Source organism: Nycticebus coucang, chromosome X (assembly GCF_027406575.1).
Source record: "Nycticebus coucang isolate mNycCou1 chromosome X, mNycCou1.pri, whole genome shotgun sequence".
NCBI lineage: Eukaryota > Metazoa > Chordata > Mammalia > Primates > Lorisidae > Nycticebus > Nycticebus coucang.
This window is the reverse complement of record NC_069804.1, coordinates 953032-972405: the sequence shown is the minus strand read 5'-3', so window position 1 is coordinate 972405 and position 19374 is coordinate 953032. Positions and strand designations below refer to the sequence as shown.

The following is a 19374-nucleotide window of genomic DNA, read 5'->3' as shown; positions in this document are numbered from 1 at the left end:
TAATCCCATGTGGTGGACACAATAATGTCCCCAAGATGTCCATGTCCTAATCCCATGTGGTAGACAGAATAACATCCCAGAGATGTCCACATCCTAATCCCATGTGGTAGACAGAATAATGTCTCCGGAGGTGTCCACTCTTAATTTATGTGACATTTGAACGTGTCCTTACTTGGGAAAAGCGATGTTGCAGAAAGGATTCAGTTATAGGTCTTGTGAGGGCCCCATCATGTTGGTTTACCCAAGTGTGTCAGAAGTGCACTTAGAAGATTCCTAATGACAAGCAGACGGGACAGTCAGGGTCAAAGAGACAGGTGTGAGGACGGGAGCACGGGTTAGAGGAATGTGTCTCACTCAGCTCTGGGATGCAGGCAGCCTCTAGAAGTGACAAATGGCAAGAGAACAGGTGCCCTCTGTCCCCACCCACCCGTGGACTTCCTCTAGAACATGGCCCTGGTGTTATCAGCCTGCTTTCCCACCTTGACTTAGCACTGAACTACTCATGCTGGACGTGGGACCTCCAGAGAGGCGCCAGAAGGTCCCCTGGACCTGCGTCTCGCCCTGCCCTCAACAGGCAGTTTGAGGGCAAATCACCTCCCTCTCCCCATCTGAAGCCTCAGTTTTTAGCTCAGAAGTGGAGATACTGGCATACGCATTGAAAGTCCCACAGGGCTCACAGATGTTTCTAAGTAGATAAATGCAAAAGCACTTTGTAGCTATGAGATGCTTTCAGAAGCACAACTCATCACAAGTGTCATTATTCTTGGTAAGCCTCTCTGGGGTCCTGCTTCCCAGAGCCAATTCGTGCACAGAGAATCTGGTCACGGTCAATCCGGGTTCCACTCTCGAGCAAGGAACACATAAAATCCTCCCCAGTAATGTCCCGAAAACAATTTTCTCTTTGTGCTCTGGACGTCCCATAACCCACATCCCTTGCAGTTAATGGGTCATTATGGATGGTTTGAGATGCATAAAAGTCCAGACAGATGGAAACAAAGGCAGCTCTCCCAGGGATACTGATAAGCTGAGAAAGTTGTCACTTGCACAGGGCAGTCAGACAGGACCCTGTGATGGTGCTTCCCGGAGGTGAAATAAGGGACTGTAACACAGCCTGTCTCAAAACTTTCATAGGGACCCACGTACCATCCTGACTTGTGTGCGGCTTCCAGGAAGGTGTTGTTGGGTCAGCCACGGAGGACCTGCTGGCTCTGCCCAGCACTCTAAGAAATCTCCAGATGGGAGTCCAGATGATCTTAGATGTGCTGCGAAAACTTTAAAGGACCACTAACTAAATTACTTTCGAAAGAAATTCAGAGCACAGTAAGTATATTCCTTTTTTTGCCTTTTGGTTTTGTTTTTTAACTAAAATGTAAATCTTTTATTTTTTAATTTCGGGTTAATGGGAGGGTACTGGTTTTGTTTTTTAATTAAAATGTAAATCTTTTATTTTTTAATTTCGGGTTAATGGGAGGGTACAAACAACCAGGTCACAATATTTACATTTGTTGGGTAGAGTCTCTCTCGTAGCTGTGTCCTGCACCCAGAAGCTGCGTCAGATACCCCTACCTTGTGCCCAGTCCGTGAGAGCACCCCAAATCCCAACCCTCCCTCCCTTCTCTCATCCTCCCTCCCCTCGACTTGAATTGATTTGAGTTTTTCTCTCCTGTAGGCGTGTAACTGTTTTTATATTGGTTTTATATTAGTATTGAGTACATTGGATACTTGCTGCTCCGTTCTTGTGACACTTTACTAAGAGGAATATGTTTCACTCCATCTAGGTGAATACAAAGCATGTAAAATCTCCAGGTTTTTTAATGGCTGACTAGTACTCCATGGTACACATAGGCCACAGTTCGTTAATCCATTCCTGCACTGATGGGCATTTAGGCTGTTTCCACATTTGGGTGATTGTAAATTGAGCTGCCATAAACAAAAAAGCTGCATTGAGTTTGCAGTCCCACTGGCAGTCTTTTGATCAGCATAATTTCAGTGCACCGTGGAAGTTGAATTATAGGTTCAAGTGTGGTGTGGGGAGGGGGAAAAGATTGAAAAACACTGCCGTAAACTTTCGAGAGTTTTATGCCTTTGACAGTCAACTCTCTCTGATCTGAAACTAAGATGTCAATTCTCCAGGGTGGAGCTCTCCACTGCGGTGTTTGTGGAGTCCCAAGATTGTTCCAAAGCCTGACTTCCTCTTTCCGGGGGGTGGGGGGCCGGGTGGGGCAGAAGGTGGTCTCCTTCTTTGGCTTGAGACAGGGGAATGGTCAGGCCTCACCCTGCCTCTGAAAGGCCCCTGAATGGACAGCCGAGCTCAGCTGTCCAGGCATCACACATCATTACCTCGCAATTACAGGAACGTTGATAATTCTCATTGAGCACAGGACGGCAGGAATCCTGGGTGCACAAAGTGAACATCTGATCTGCTTTATAGTAAAGGTCATTGGGGTATGAGTAATGAGTGCTTCTGGAGGGTTGGGTTTTTTGGGGTGTGTATGTGTATGTACATGTGTCTTTTTTGTGTGTGTGTGTAGAGACAGAGTCTCGCTGTACCGCCCTCAGGTAGAGTGCCGTGGCGTCACACGGCTCACAGCAACCTCTAACTCTTGGGCTTAAGCGATTCTCCTGCCTCAGCCTCCCGAGCAGCTGGGACTACAGGCGCCCGGCCACAACGCCCGGCTATTTTTTTGTTGCAGTTCAGCCGGGGCTGGGTTTGAACCCGCCACCCTCGGCATATGGGGCCAGCGCCCTACTCACTGAGCCACAGGCGCCGCCCATGTGTGTTTTTCTTAATCAGTGTCATTTTTTTTTTTTTTTTGTAGAGACAGAGTCTCATTGTACCACCCTCGGTAGAGTGCCGTGGCGTCACACGGCTCACAGCAACCTCCAGCTCTTGGGCTTACGTGATTCTCTTGCCTCAGCCTCCCGAGCAGCTGGGACTACAGGCGCCCGCCACAACGCCTGGCTATTTTTTGTTGCAGTTTGGCCGGGGCTGGGTTTGAACCCGCCACCCTCGGCATATGGGGCCTGCGCCCTACTCACTGAGCCACAGGCGCCGCCCTTAATCAGTGTCATTTTTAAAAAATCAATCATGGGCTCGGTGACCATAGCACAGTAGTTACGGCGCCAGTCACATACTCCAAGCATGGTAGGTTCGAACATGGCCCCGGCCAGCTAAGCAACAAAAAAATAGCCGGCCATTGTGGTGGGCGCCTGTAGTCCCAACTCCTTGGGAGGCTGAGGCAAGAGAATCGCTTAAGCCCAAGAGTTGGAGGTTGCTGTGAGCTGTGACGCTGCGGCACTCTACCCAGGGTGACACAGTGAGATTCTATCTCAAAAAAAAAATCAATCATGACTGGATTTCCTGCCTGTTATCATTTCTCTAGTTCCCGTTCTGCTTTTTAAAAAAGGGAGGTGACCTCTGTGTATGATTCACGAAGTGAAATTACTTCTCTGTTGTTCTGCGTGCCCCTGACCAGCTCTGTCACTCTGCCCTCTGCCCTCCCAGCATGCAGAGATTCCTTCTGTCCTGGGGAGCTGCCATCTTTCTGCTGGGAGATCTCACGTGTCCTGGGCAAGCAGGAATTGGTAAGAGCAGGCCCAGAGGTGTGGCCAGTCACGTGTGTGTGTGTGAAGCGCCCTTTATTTTAACATCCACTCCTCCTGTTTTGTCTAGGGGTCTTCCTTGCAACCACGCTGCTTTCTTTGTAAAAGTTGCACAGTGAGTTTCCACTGACAAGTGACGCTGAATTCAGTTCTGCTAAACCTGTAGCAAGCTGCCTTTTCTTGTTGGGGTGCAGGATTAGGCTCCAGGGGGGACAAAGGGGAAAAGGGGGCTCTTTTGGCTGAAGGGATTATGTAGGCTTACTTTGCTGGTGGTCTCATGGGAAAGGTAGAAGGATGCTTTTGTTGAAAAATCAGTATCCTTTTACCTGTCAGGAGGTTGGTTGGCAAAGGGGCCCCTGCGATGAATGGGTGAGGGTCGCCCCACCATGAGCCCCAGGGAAGGTTGAGGGGTGATCAAATCCACAGGGGACCCAATGGGACTGTGTCCAGACGGATATCAAGTGTTCCAGGACGTGAGATTGGCCGTGCATATCTGTACTTTCTGGGAATGATTACAGACGTCACCTTGCTGTGTCCACATTTGTGCCTGGAATTTCTCCAGAAAGTCTGTTTCCAGGCTCTGAATTCCTGTGTTCAGTTTTCTTTAAAAGGTCCAAGAGGAAAAGTCGGAAGGGGGAAGTCCAGCTCTGGCCCAGTGGGCAGACCAGGTCTTGCCCAGGAGAGCTGAGATTTAACTCCCACGTTGATGTGCATTAAGGCTGCTTGGTTTCCGCACAGTCCCTGTGTGTCCACCGTGATGCCCCCCGCAGTTGATCTCGGAGGCTGTGCCAGGCTGCTGCCCATACCCCTGGCTTTCTAAGGGTCCCCAGAGAGGTGCAGGACTCAAGCCCTTCTGTCCACCAGCCACATAAACAGAGAGACGGGGAGTTTTGCTGTTTAATCTGAGCTCTTTGCTGTACACGTATGGTTGTGCATGTCAGGCCATTTCTTGAGTTTCTTCCCTTTGCCCCTGACAATCCCAACCTTGAGTTTTATCATGATTATCATTATTTTTAATTATTCTGTGTACATAGCAGTTGTATATATTCACGGGGTCTATGAGACGTTTTGATGGGAACACAGAGTGGGAATTAAACAATCAGGCTAATTGGAATTTCCATCACCTCTTTGTGACAGGAACATTCCAATTCCACTCTTTTAAAGTATATCCTGACTTATTGATGAGTGTAGTAACTGTATTGTGCTATCAAATATTGTTTTTTGTTTTTTTTTTTTTGCAGTTTTTGGCCAGGGCTGGGTCCGAATCCGCCACCTCCGGCATATGGGGCCAGCGCCCCATTCCTTTGAGAAATATTGTTTATTATTGCCAAATATTGTTTATTCTATCCATCTATTAACTGTCCCCCCTGTAGCCCACCCCCTGCCTCCCACAGCCTGTGTCTCTCCACAGTCATAACCTCCATTCTCTGGCTCAGGCTGGTCTCGAAGCTCTGATCTCAGGTTCATCCACCCACCTCGGCCTCCCCGAATGCTAGGATTACAGGCGTGAGCTACGACGCCCGGCTGTGACATCAATTGTTTTTAATATTTAGCTCCCTAGCGTGAGAAAGAACATGAGAAATTTATCTTTTTTCACTTAGCACAACATTCTCCAGTTCTACTCAAGTTGCTGCAAAGGGCAGGATTTCATTCTTTCTGCAGCTATAGAATATTCTGCTGTGTGCCATGTACCACAATTTCTTTATCCATTCTCCTGTTGATGGGCACTGAGGTTGTTTCCAAATCCTAGCTCCTGTGCATAGTGCTACAATAGAGATAGGGGTGCAGATATTTTCTGAAAATACTGAATTCCCTTCCTTTGCATATATTCCCAGCACTGGAAGTGCTGGGTCAGATGGTAAGCTCTATTTTCAGTTTTTTATTTAAAAAAAAAATTTTTTTTTGAGACAGAGTCTCACTATGTCGCCCTCAGTGGAGTGCCGTGGTGTCACAGCTCACAGCAACCTCAAACTCTTGGGCTTAAGCAATTCTTTTGCCTCAGCCTCCTAAGAAACTGGGACTCTAGGCAAACGCCACAATGCCCAGCTATTTTGTTGTTGCTGTTGTAGTTGTCATTGTTGTTTGGCAGGCCCCAGGCCGGGTTTGAACCCACCAGCTTCGGTGTATGTGGCTGGCGCCCTACCACTGAGCTATAGGCACGGGGCCCTGTTTTCAGTTTTTTGACGACATTCCCACCAGCCGTGCACGAGGTTTCTCTCTCTCCATATCCTTCCCACCATTCACTATGCCTGTCTTTTTAATAAAAGCCATTTTTTTCTGGGATGAGGTGACAACTCCCTGTAGCTTCGATTTACATTTCTCTGATGACTAATGACACTCAGCGTGTTTTATGCACCTGCTGACCCTCTGATTCGCTTCTTTTGGAAGAGGACTGTTCAGATCCTTTGCTTTTTATTATTATTTATTTATTTATTTATTTTTTGCTGTTTTCGGCCAGGGCTGGGTTTGAACTCACCACCTCCGGCACATGGGGCCGGCGCCCTACTCCTTTGAGCCACAGGCGCCGCCCCTTTGTCCATTTTTAAATCAGTTTATTTGATTTTTTCCCTACTGAATTGTTGCAGCCCCCTTATATAATCTACTTATTCATCCTGCCTACCCTGGGATTTGATCGGGGAAGGGGCAGTGTAGACGGGTGCTGGGTTCTCACCCTCTCGAATGAGAGCAGTCAGCAGAACTGGTCATAAAACTTGTCTACTTAGGTTTAAAACAAAGCTTCTGGCCCTGGAGCCAGAGCACCCTCCAGGTCTTTCTAATAACTTCTTAGAAAACGCTGAGGTTTGCTTTTTTCTTTTTTTCTTTCTTTTTTAATGAAAGGCTTTTGTGGTTTGTTTGCTTTGCTTTTCCTTCAACAGAACAGAACCTCATTAGAGGTGTAAAAACTGCTTTGCAGTAAGGACCTGGGACTAGCTGGTCCCCAGGGAGCAGGGCCCCCCCAAAAAAAAAGTCCTTAAAAAATTCCCTCCCCTGCCTTCAGCCTTGGGTGCCTATGGAGAACCCATAAACTCATCACCCAGACACCTGCCTGGGGTATCAACAGTGGGGAGCAAGGGGGCTGGAACTGCTCCACCCCCGTCCCTGCAGAATGATCTATTTCCAGGCTGCTATAATGACTCCACTTGGCCATCCAAAAACATTCCCAAGGGGGGTTTTGACTCATCTGATGGGGTGTCATGGCCCACGCTGGCCCTCAACAAAACACCCCTAAATCTATGGTGGGCTAGTACCAAAATAAAAAAGGAGGAAATGAAATAGAAATGGGTGAGAGCTCGGAGGAGAAAGGCGTGCAGGCTTTGTTTGGTGGGGGCAGCGGCTGCCCACGTGTCACATGCAGGCCAGCAACTCCTTTAAGCATCAGTCTGTCGTCTGGGACGAGGCTGCAGGGCACTGGCCAGCCATCTGTGTGCCTGCTTTTCTGCCTTGCAATGTGCAGGGCATAGAATGAGGAGAAAGGAACTTTGGAAACTCAGAGCAGGAGGTGGGACCACCTTAGTGACAGAGGCACCTGCCAGCACAACACCGGAAACCACAGGCAAACGAGGGGCTGTTTGTATCCAGGAGCTCTGCGCTCTGAAGCTGAGCCCCAGGGCACCGCCGTCCATCTCCCACTCTGCGATCTTGGGGAGGTGATTTGGTTCCCCTAAGACCGGCTGTACAATACCGGTGGTGGCAGCAGCATCTGCCTCTCAGACATTTGCAAGGCCCAGGCAGGGGGAAAATGTCTTTTCTCCCCAGACATCCTCATTGGCTGTGCTCCTGGGAGAAAACACAAGCCAACAAGATAAAAGCTTATTTAGTTATGTCACCAAAGTTCTGCATGACACAGGACTCTTCACTGGGAAGAGAGGACCCAGAGAAACAGATAATTCTGAAAGCTTTGATTGTGGATTTGATAAGGATTGGAATGTGGGGGAGAATATATGAGAAAAAAATGAATAAAAAGAGTCTGGTGGTGCCTGTAGTTCAGTGGGTAAGGTGCCAGCCACCTACACCCAGGCTGGTGGGTTCAAATTCAACCTGGGCCAGCTAAACAACAATGACAACTGCAACAAAAAATAGCCGGGTGTTGTGGCAGGTGCCTGTAGTCCAAGCTATGTGGGAGGCTGAGCCAAGAGAATCACTTAAGCCCAAGAGTTGGAGGTTGCTGTGAGCTGTGATGCACTCTATCCAGGGCGACAGCTTGAGACTCTGTCTGAAAAAAAAAAAGAAAAGAAAAGAGTCTGAGCTCCTGGGCATGATGTCAGGTCTCATCAGGTTTCCAGTGTCCTCAGGGATAAAGAGGCTTCTTCCATCTGGGGACTCGAAGGACACTTCTCCATGTAGGGTCTGCGTCTGCTGCAGGGCATGGTCTGAGTGTCCTTTCTAGGTTTCTGCCATGGTTCAGGGAGAAAGTCACAGACAGTTTCTGCCTCTGCTGTTCTCTCAAATGCCACAGTTTGGGGTGGCCAGTCCTGAAGCCATCATAGCATCCAGGGGAGGGTGGGTGTAGGGTGCAGGACACTAGCCCTGAGGATGCCATCAGTGTCCACATATGTCTTCCGTTGGAGTATGGGGGGTGGGGGGTGGGGGGAGGATGGTGGAGATTTGGAGCCAGGGCAAGGGGCACAAAGCAGGAACTGCCCTCCAGGAGACTCAGAGACAGGAACTGCCCTTCAGTGGGGTCAGAGACAGGAAGTGTCCTCCAGGGGAGTCAGAGACAGGAAGTGCCCTCCAGGGGGGTCAGAGACAGGAAGTGTCCTCCAGGGGGGTCAGAGACAGGAAGTGTCCTCCAGGGGGGTCAGAGACAGGAAGTGCCCTCCAGGAGGTTCAGAGACAGGAACTGCCCTCCAGGAGGTTCAGAGACAGGAACTGCCCAGGTGGGTCAGAGACAGGAAGTGTCCTCCAGGGGGGTCAGAGACAGGAAGTGCCCTCCAGGAGGGTCAGAGACAGGAACTGCCCTCCAGGGGGGTCAGAGACAGGAAGTGTCCAGGTGGGTCAGAGACAGGAAGTGTCCTCCAGGGGGGTCAGAGACAGGAAGTGCCCTCCAGGAGGGTCAGAGACAGGAACTGCCCTCCAGGGGGGTCAGAGACAGGAACTGCCCTCCAGGGGGGTCAGAGACAGGAAGTGCCCTCCAGGTGGGTCAGAGACAGGAAGTGTCCTCCAGGAGGGTCAGAGACAGGAAGTGTCCTCCAGGGGGGTCAGAGACAGGAACTGCCCTCCAGGGGGGTCAGAGACAGGAACTGCCCTCCAGGGGGGTCAGAGACAGGAACTGCCCTCCAGGGGGGTCAGAGACAGGAACTGCCCTCCAGGGGGGTCAGAGACAGGAAGTGCCCTCCAGGTGGGTCAGAGACAGGAAGTGTCCTCCAGGAGGGTCAGAGACAGGAAGTGTCCTCCAGGGGGGTCAGAGACAGGAACTGCCCTCCAGGTGGGTCAGAGACAGGAAGTGCCCTTCAGGGGGGTAAGAGACAGGAAGTGCCCTCCAGGGGGGTCAGAGACAGGAAGTGTCCTCCAGGGGAGTCAGAGACAGGAACTGCCCTCCAGGTGGGTCAGAGACAGGAAGTGCCCTCCAGGAGGGTCAGAGACAGGAACTGCCCTCCAGGGGGGTCAGAGACAGGAACTGCCCTCCAGGGGGGTCAGAGACAGGAAGTGTCCTCCAGGAGGGTCAGAGACAGGAAGTGTCCTCCAGGAGGGTCAGAGACAGGAAGTGCCCTCCAGGAGGGTCAGAGACAGGAACTGCCCTCCAGGGGGGTCAGAGACAGGAACTGCCCTCCAGGGGGGTCAGAGACAGGAAGTGCCCTCCAGGAGGGTCAGAGACAGGAACTGCCCTCCAGGGGGGTCAGAGACAGGAACTGCCCTCCAGGGGGGTCAGAGACAGGAAGTGCCCTCCAGGTGGGTCAGAGACAGGAAGTGTCCTCCAGGAGGGTCAGAGACAGGAAGTGCCCTCCAGGGGGGTCAGAGACAGGAAGTGCCCTCCAGGGGGGTCAGAGACAGGAAGTGTCCTCCAGGGGGGTCAGAGACAGGAAGTGTCCTCCAGGTGGGTCAGAGACAGGAAGTGCCCTCCAAGGGGGTCAGAGACAGGTGAGCACCTGTAGGAGGTGGCCGTTTGATGGGCAAAGGTTGCCTTGAGGTGTTTCTTACACATGGTTCCTGGGAATTATCTGGCTTCTTCAGATACTTAGGGAGACACAGAGTGGGGTCTCAGGAGGCCCCTGCAGGAAGGACGCACAGGGACCTGAATTTTCAGCTGTGGCGGTGAATGCCTCACTGTCGTGACATCTGTGTCTTGGGCATCTTTCTATTGTGGCTTGGGTGTGCCCCACCATGTGGTATCTCCCAAAACATCTGCATAGTACCTTATTTGGAAATTAGGTCTCTGCATGTGTAATTAGTTAAGATGGAGTCATTAGGGTGAGCCTTAGTTCAATATGCAAGTGTCCTCCTAAGAGACAGCAGAGGAGACACAGACACAGAGGAGAAGCCATGTGGAGATAGAGGCAGAGACCAGAGTGATGTGGCCAAAAGACCAGGGACGCCTGGAGCCCCCAGGAGCTGGGAGAGGCAGGAAGGAGCCTCCCCTGGGGCCTGTGGAGGGAGCAGCCCTGAGACCCCTGCAGCTCAGACTCCTGGGCTCCAGGGCTGGGGGAAGGTGGATCCCTATGGTTTGAAGCCCCTAGCCTGTGGTGGTTTCTTTTTGTGGCCCTGGCAGACTTCCTGTCCTTTCTCCTTAGGATCTGGAATAAATTCCACGCAATCCTCTCCGTGGTGGGCGCCCAGGAAGAGTTTGTGACCAGCTGCCAAATTGGAGCTGGACAGGGCCTCCCCACCAGGCGTATCGGTCATCACTTTGGCCACCAAGTTCTGATAAGGGAGAAAAGAGAAAAAGAAAGAAAGAAAAGAAAATCCCAAAGGTTATACTTACAGCTCCCACTTTACCTAAGAGTCACACTAACGCTGCTGCACTTTTGAAAACCAGAGGCCGTTCTAACCGTGGCTCTGGGACCTGGCTTTGCAGTGGTAGAGTTCAGGCTGACTCTCTGCCCTGGCCTCCTCTGGAATGGAAGAAACCAGCTATATGATTCAAAGATTTTCATATCTGATCGTCACCATGGGCCCTTGCTACCTCTACAATTGCAAAGGTTCCTCAAACCTCGTTTTTTATCCTGCCTAGACGTGCAGGGTCATAAGGACTTTGAAAGAAACGATACAGCTCACACATTCTGTGATGTCCTCATGTAAGATATGAACATGACCTCGTGTGGCCCTCCCTGTCCCCAATGACGTATCCCACACACTTTGGGTGCAAAGTCTATTAGGATACCCAGGGTTGTTAAAACAAGTTATTGCGAGTAATCCCCTGTTCTACACACACACACATTCTACATTTAGAAAGAAATTTCTCGTATTTAAATGATGTGCCCAGGTATACGTGAGACTCAGAGTTTGCAAATTTGTTCATCTGCAAATTTCCTACAACCTTCCTATTTTTCAGAGATGGGAGGGGGGAAGGAGAGGGATACGGAATGAAAATCCTGTTTACACAAGCATGGGGCTTCCCTGTGTCTGTAACCCTAAGATCTGAGATGTTGGTGATAGCAGTCTTTGTTCTGACAGATCCAGCCTTGTGGTCAAAGCTAGAGCAAGTCTGTGTTGGAAGTCACAGTGATCAGAGACCCCGTGTAGTCAGGAGCAGGGAAACAGATGACTTTTTGTTTGCTTGTTTTTCGTAATAACTCTATTGGGCTAAAATGCACACATCACATAATTCATCCATTTCAAACATACCGTTGGGTGGTTTTGCCTCTATTCACAGAGCCTTGCACTCTCCACCTTGCTCCAGAACATCCTGGCTACTGTTACAGCCCCCAGTTGGGTTTATTGCCTGATGCCCTGGAGGAAGCCAAGTCACAGAGAAAGGAAGGCTCACAGCAAAGAAAGGGTCAAATAAACAGGTGCCAAGTCTAAGAGCAGGAGGAAGTTCTCAAGTCCACCTCTCAGAGTGTTTGGGAGAAGGATTTTTTTTTTTTATGGTTTGTTTGTTTGTTTTTGTAGACGGAGTCTTACTAAGTTGCCCTGGGTAGAGTGCTGTGTTGTCATAGCTCACAGCATACAACTCTTAGGCTCTAGCGATTCTCTTGCCTCAGCCTCCCAAGTAGCTGGAACTACAGGTGCCTGCTACAACGCCCGGCTATTTTCTTGTTGCAGTTGTCATTGGTTTTTTGGCAGGCTCAGGCTGGGTTCAAACCTGACAGACCTGGTGTATGTGGCTGGCGCCCTAGCTGCTGAGCTATAGGTGCCAAGCCATGGGAGAAGTTTTTAAAGATAGTCTGGTGGGCAAAAGCCCAGGACAGGGGTCAGCTGACCGACTGGGGATGAGCTCATAGGGGTCAGAAGCAGATATTGGCTTCTTGAACTGAGTCAGCCCCTCCGTAGGGGCCACTGGTCTGGGTGGGTCGGCCATTGTCCTGAAATTTAGGGCCTGGGATATATCTCAAAAGCTAGCTTCGGGTTTCAGAAGACGGACGAGGAAGCTGAGAATCTTTTATGACCATCAGCTGTGTGACTCCTGAGTAGTAAATAATTATAGGAAAGCAACGTATGGAGCAGTGGGCCATTACATATCAATATATATACACATACATATATATATTTATTACGTATATTTAAATGTATATTTAGATATGAAATGCAATTTAAACATGTGTATGTTCATACCTAAAATATATTTTAATTATGCCTACACCTTTTCGGACATCAGGCCTCTATTGCAATCTCACCCTCTGGCTCTATTAATTTTATAAAGGGTGGTTTATCAACCCAATCAGGAATCCACTTCCTATCTCTGTGGATTTGCGCATTCTGGACACATCATATAAATGGAATCACACATGTGATTCCTTTTATGTCTGTCTTCTTTTACCAAGTGTGACGTCTTCAAGGTCTACCCACGTCCCACCAGGCCTGAAAGCCTTATTTATTTTTATGGCTGAATATTCCATTAATGAACAGACTGTGTTTCTCTTATCTGGAAAGATAACTTTTTTCTTTTTTGAGACAGAATCTCACTCTGTCACCCTGTGTAGAGTACTGTGGCGTCACAGCTCACAGCAACCTCAAAATTTTGGGCTCAAGTGATCCTCCTACCTCAGCCTCCCAAGTAGCTGGGACTGCAGGCACCTGCCACAAGGCCCAGGTGGTTTGTCTATTTTTAGTAGAGATGGGGTCTTGCTGATGCTAAGGCTGGTCTCAAACTCCTGAGCTTAAGGGATCCTCCAGCCTCAGTGCCCCAGAGTGCTGGGATTACAGGCGTGAGCCACTAAGCCCAGCAGTGACAAGAGGGCTTTAAGAAGGCTGCCCCGAGCCGGGCACAGTGGCTCACACCTTTAATCCCAGCTCTCTGGGAGGCTGAGGCAGGTGAATCCTTTGAGCTCAGGAGTTCCAGACCAACCTGAGCGAGAGCAAGACTCCATCTCTACTGAAAACAGAAAAACTAGCCGGGTGTTGTGGCAGGTGCCTGTAGTCCCAGCTACTCAGGAGACTGAGGCAGGAGGATCGCTTGAGCCCAGGAGTTTGAGGTTGCTCTGAGCTATGATGCCAGGGTATTCTAGCCTGGGGCAACTGTCCAAAAAAAGAATAAATAAATAAATTAAACAGAAGCCAACCCAATATCCTCAGACGGAAATGTTTGTGTGGTCTGTGTTCAAAAATCCCAAATAGCCCGGGAAATGCATTTTACCCATTTCTATTTTTTTCCCCTCCCTGTACTTCATTTTATTTATTGTTTATTTTATTTTTCATTTTATTTCTGAATATTACAGGGATACATACATATTAGTCACATAGTTTGAAGCATAAAAACAAAAAGACACTTGAACTCAGCTATTTCTTAACACAAATGTTCCCAAGGGCAGGGTATGAGCAGGGATTTCCAGAGTGGTTGTCCAATCATGTCTTTTTTGTTGTTGTTGTTTCAGATTTAATGATAGTACAAAGAATTAGGTTACACTGATTGCTTTTGTTAGGTAAAGCCTCTCTTATAATTGTATCCGGCCCTCAAGCAGTGTAGCGTATTAAAAAAGATGGAGACTTTCCATCTTTTGTATTAACCTGGATGGAGGTGGAACACATTCTTCTTAGTAAAGCATCACAAGAATGGAGAAGCAAGAATCCAATGGACTCAATTCTAATATGAAGCCAGTGGACAGTCTAATATGTACATGTGTCTTTAAATAAAATTTTGGGGGAAAAAACACAATTAAGCTGCTTATCTTTTAGAAATAATTGTGGCATGGGGCTGCACCTGTGGCTCAAAGGTGTAGGGTGCCAGCCCCATATACCGGAGGTGGCGGGTTCACACCCAGCCCCGGCCAAAAACTGCAAAAAAAAAAAAGAAAGAAAGAAAAAAGAAAGAATTGTGGTAATGTGCACTTCACGGAAGATTTCCCATCCCAACCATGTTTTGGAGCATAGTAAGCAAGTTTCAGTTGTGCAGAAATCACTCATTTCCAAAGGCCCTTTTATCTCTCAAAACGGAAACTTCCCACTTGTTCAACAAACAACTCTTGGGCCCTGTCTCTTCCCAGCTCTGGCAACCACCCTTCTACTCTGTTTGGTGAGGGTACGACTATTCTAGCGAGCTCAGATGAATGTGAGCTTTTAAGTTACAGAATTTGTCTTTTAAGTTATTCACCTTTTGGCTCAGTGCCCGTAGCACAGTGGTTACAGTGTCAGCCACATACATCGAGGGTGGCGGGTTCAAACCCAGCCCGGGCCAGCTAAACAACTGCAACAACAACAACAAAAAAAAAAATAGCCAGGCACTGTGGTGGACGCCTGTAGTCCCAGCTACTTGGGAGGCTGAGGCAAGAGAATTGCTGAAGCCCAACAGTTGGAGGTTGCTATGAGCTGGGACGTCACAGCACTCTACCGAGGATGACGTAGTAAGACTCTGTCTCCGGAAAAAAAAAAAAGTTACTCACCTTTTGGGTGTTACGACAAAAATGTTCCCAACGGTGTTCCTGGGGATGGTGTGGGGGTCTCTCTGTCACCTCTCTCTCCTCAGTTTTTGTCACCATAACTACCCTGGGCTACAAATTTCCAGGAATAATTTACAATTTACAGCTCTACCCCTTCAAATTTTTATTATTATCATTACTTTTTTATTGTTTGGAATTCATTGAGGGTACAAAGAATTAGGTTACACTGATTGCATTTGTTAAAGTCCCTCTTATAATCGTGTTCCACCCCCAAGAGGTGTGCCAGACACCATGACCCCCATGCACCTCCCTCATTCCCCACCCCCCACCTTGTATTAGCTCATCCACAGGTTCATATTAGGATCAAGTCCATTGGATTCTTGCTTCTCCATTCTTGTGATGCTTTACTAAGAATAATGTGTTCCACCCCCATCCAGGTTAATACAAAAGATGTAAAGTCTCCATCTTTTTAATGGCTGAATAGTATTCCATGGTGTACATATACCACAGCTTGTTAATCCATTCCTGGGTTGGTGGGCATTTAGGCTGTTTCCACATTTTGGTGATTGCAAATTGAGCTGCGATAAATAGTCTAGTGCAAATGTCCTTAGGACAAAAGGATTTTTTTTTTCCCTTCTGGGCAGATGCCTAATAATGGAACTGCAGGGTCATATGCGAGGTCTAGTTAGAGTTCAAATTTTCAAATGAGTTCACCATGTCTGGTAAAGTCAACAGATGCTTTCTGAGAGACCACTGTGGGTAAAAATCTTGGTGACCTGCGTCCTTTTCACAGAGAGCTGATGTTCAAAGGTGGGGACTGGAAAAGCCACTGTAAGGTGGCATTTGTTGGTGGATGTGTCACCAGCAGGGAGGCTAATGACGGGTAGAAGGATAGCTCAGGGCGGTGGGTAATTCCTACACACATGGGTGTATTTCGTGCTGAATAGAACAAAACCCAAAATCTCCTGTCAACCCAGAAATCCTCCCTGCAATGGTAGATGAAAGAGAAAAACAATTTTCTTAGTGAATCAGTGTCACAAAGGGAAAAACAGCTTCCTAACACCCTTCTGGGCTATGAATTAAACTGCTGTTAACCAGCTTAACAGCTGAAAAACCATTTTCCTTATACGCATGCTATGTGAGACTCACACAAACATAGGAGGCTCAGAGATGATTGAAGTTTATAAATCATCCTAAATTAACAGGGGAAAAAATAGGAATAGCTTCTAAGGGGTGCAGATAAGTTTGGGGAAGGTGAAGGGAGGAATTATATGGTGAATAAAGAGTGCCTTGCTAGGCACGCCCTGTCAGGAAAAAGTTGTCTCAAGCAGCCCTCTTCCTGACTCACTAAGATAATTTCACTAAGGTGGTTGCCTTTATAGATGTAAATTTCCTTTGTAAAAGGATAGCTTTTCAGAACTCTGTCTGTAGTGTCTCAGAATAACCACCTCAAAACGTCTCAGAAAAGTCTATTTGGGGAGTGGCATATTTTGCTCCGCCATGGTTATTTTGGGTGGTATATTCATTTGGTGTTATGTGGTCATATTTTGGGGGTGCTGTGTCTTAAACTCCAATGTCGCTGTCACACCAGAATGTAGGGCTCACATCACAGGTGACCCACTACAGAGGTCACAGCCACAGCCACAGAAAGTGGAGAGGTTGGGTGGAGACAAGACACTCTGTTCATGTTTTGAAGATAAATAAGTAACTGGTCCTTACATAAAAGGGCCCATCAGCCCACTTGTTATGTGCAGTCATTCTAAATGAATTCATTCTAAATTCAGCTGGTAAGTCCAATGGCAATCTATATCAACTATTTAGCTTTATCCTAAATAGAAATAAATTTGTCTGGCCAGCCGAAGTGGCTCACACCTATAATCCCAGCACTCTGGGAGGCCAGAGCAGGTGGATTGCTTGAGTTTGAGACCAGTCCGAGAAAGAGTGCGACTCCTGTCTCTAACCACTCCCACCACACCAAAAAATAGCCAGGGGTTGTGGCTGGCACCTGTACTCTCAACTACTTGGGAGGCTGAGGCAGGAGGATTGCTGGAGCCCAGGAGTTGGAGTCTACAGTTAGCTAGGCTGAGGCCACAGCACTCTAGCCTGGAGTGCAGAATGGGACTATGTCAAGAAAAACAAAACAAAACAAACAACCCCCACCCACTTTCTACCTTTATAAAAGAAGGTTTACAATGTGAAGCTGGGGTGTGGAGTGTCATCTCCCCTGAGATGTACAACAAGGTCTCAGATCCTGAAGAAAGACATTCCTAAGTTCTAATTCTGGCAAAAGGTATTTAACTTTTGAAAGGATTCACGCACCCTTCTCAGTGAGGGAGGGAAAACTCACAATTACAAGTTTTCTAAAATAAATCCACTAAGAGAATGGATGGGAAAGTTTTTTTCCCCCCTTATTTTCAACACGAAGAATTAAGCTTCTTTTTCTTTGCCAGACCCAGAGCAGGGCTGAGGACAGGTAGGTGAATCCTACCTGGCCTCTAACCCCGTGCAAATAACTTACTAAAATCTTGAGCTCTCTTTAGGGTCCAATTGTGAGAAGGGGCCTTTGCACAGTCTAAAAATATTTTATAGGCTCGGTGTGAAACCCTCCAAATCTTGTCTCCCATCCGCACCCAATGGTGAGTCTGAGAACCCCAACAACACTTTCTAATTTCTCGCCTAAGCCACTGTGGCTATCGGTGGCTCAGCAGAAATGGCTGAGTCCTCCAAGGGCAGTTAGCAGAAACAAAGATCCACCTCACTTCCTTTTCTTTTTGTTTTTAAAGACACAGTAAATTTTATCCTTTTGCAGCTGCTGACTCATTATGATAGAGGAAACATCTAACCACAAAACACTTCTGCTTTCTGGCTAGAAAACGGGCGTTATCGATTAGAAATTTCCTGGTGTTCGCTGAACTTTAAAGCTCCCGCCTCTTCCAGAGCGTGATGCGGCTTTCCAGTAAGGGATTCATGCATGTTAGTTCCCCTTGTAAAGGTTAGGGTTTTCCAGACTCTGGGACGCCCTAACCGATATCTCCACTCCCTACGTCACGGCGCTGTGGCTCACATTTAACAGAGTCTATGTTGTGGTCAGCTATGTTATCAATGATGGCCGGGACAGAACAGAAATAGTCCACACACCTCATGTCCCTACTGGGGTTTTCTTTTCAAAAACTCAAAGACTCTTTACATCTCCGATGTGACCCCCAAATTCTAGAAATCAGCCTAAACCCAGAGCCACACAGTGTGGTCCTCCTTTTCCTGTTTCGTCCCAACTTAGCATTCTTCAACGTCATCTCTAAACTTTTTCCTACCTGTTCAGCCCAGGGCTGGGCTCCAGGAATGGTTCAGTGGGTGCTGACCAGATTGGAAAAAGAAGCTTAGAGGAAGGGGACTGGTTGTGACAGGCAGACAGAAGATACCATGGGCTCTCAACTGGTGACAATCAGGTTACTGAAATGTGGGGCATCCACAGAGTGAACGCAGTCTATATGCCACTATAAAAATTGAATACTGATACGCTACCTGGGGGCACCAGCCCAGGTGACCAGCATGCTATAAGTCAGACCAATATGAAGCCCAATTTCTGTCTTTAGTTTAGCAGTGACCAATCCAACAGGCCAGGACTGGACACATAACTGTCAGCTTCCCTAATTTTCATTCCTGCTTCCAACTTGAGATCGACCAGAGAAAACCAAGTATCTCCCTGAACCGAGCACACGTAACACCCCCATCTATGGAGCCACGTCCAGGTCAGTCTATACAAACAGCCAGCATAGTGGCTGGGCGAGGCGGCTCACGCCTAAAATACCAGCACTCTGGGAGGTCGAGGCAGGTGCATTGCCTGAGCTCTGGAGTTTGAGACCAGCCTGAGCAAGAGAGAGACCCCGTCTCTAAAACTAGCTGGGCACTGTGGCAGGTGCCTGTAGTCCCAGCTACTTAGGAGGCTGAGGCAGGAGGATTGCTTGAGTCCAAGAGTTTGAGGTTGCTGTGAGCTATGACGCCACTGCATTCTACTGAGGGCAACAAATTAAGACTCTGTCTTAAAGAAAAAAAAAAGAATAAACAAAAGAAAAACTAAATAGCCCCCTATGTGGACACATCTAAATCTTCCGTTTTGCTACTACCCATCTGCCCTTCCATTTTGCCAACCCACGAGTCTCTGCCATGTGTAAGTGTGTAGCAGCCCGTATAGCCTATGGCTAGGAGGAGTGAGAGTTATAAGAAACACCTGTAGAGCTCAACCATGGAACACCTTGGCGAAAAAGGCCTGGGGAGGGATTTGGCTCTCCTAACAAGCATGAGAGCTCGCGAGATGAAAGCAGTGGTGAACTGACAGTCCCTACACCCGTGGTGTTGAGAGACACGAGATCAGCCTTATATTAGGCTGGAGGAGAAGGCAGTCGGGAGCATGTGCATTCTATCACGGACCCTCTGACTCTGACTCTGTCTCCTCTCCTGCCCGCAGAACACCAGCACGGCGTCTCTCTGCTCATGATCACTAAGCTCTACTAAAGACTAAAATCTATCTTTCTAAGAAGACTGCTTTACTCTCTCTAAGACACTCTCTCTCTCTCTCTCCTGCAAAAGTGGATACCCCTCAGGCACCTAAGAGAAATTGTTCGTGAGCAAGGTAGCTTAGCAGTCTGCATCCGGAACCTAGTTAAGCTGGCCTGAGACCTGGCCAGTCCCAGGCCTTGAGATAAGTGACAGCACCCAGCCTCTGAGTAAGCCTCCTGGGCTCATTTTCACTTGGGTGGTCTTTGCTTATTTGCACAGTAGAACAGCCCTTTGGTCTGGG

At 48.2% G+C, this 19374-nt stretch overlaps 1 protein-coding gene across 3 annotated transcripts in view; it reads left to right on the top strand.

Annotated features, from left to right (window-relative positions):
- Positions 1-1173: 1173 nt before the first annotated feature.
- CRLF2 (cytokine receptor like factor 2) overlaps positions 1174-19374 on the top strand; it is a 41360-nt gene continuing 23159 nt past the window's right edge. For 2 of the 3 annotated variants that reach the window (XM_053580151.1, XM_053580149.1), the window contains exons 1-2: positions 1174-1320; positions 3506-3585. In XM_053580151.1, the coding sequence (XP_053436126.1) occupies positions 3507-3585 (79 nt within the window). In that variant the 5' untranslated portion in view covers positions 1174-1320; position 3506. Of the gene's footprint in view, positions 1321-3485; positions 3586-19374 lie in introns of those variants that run through there. The other variant, XM_053580150.1, reaches the window with a different exon arrangement.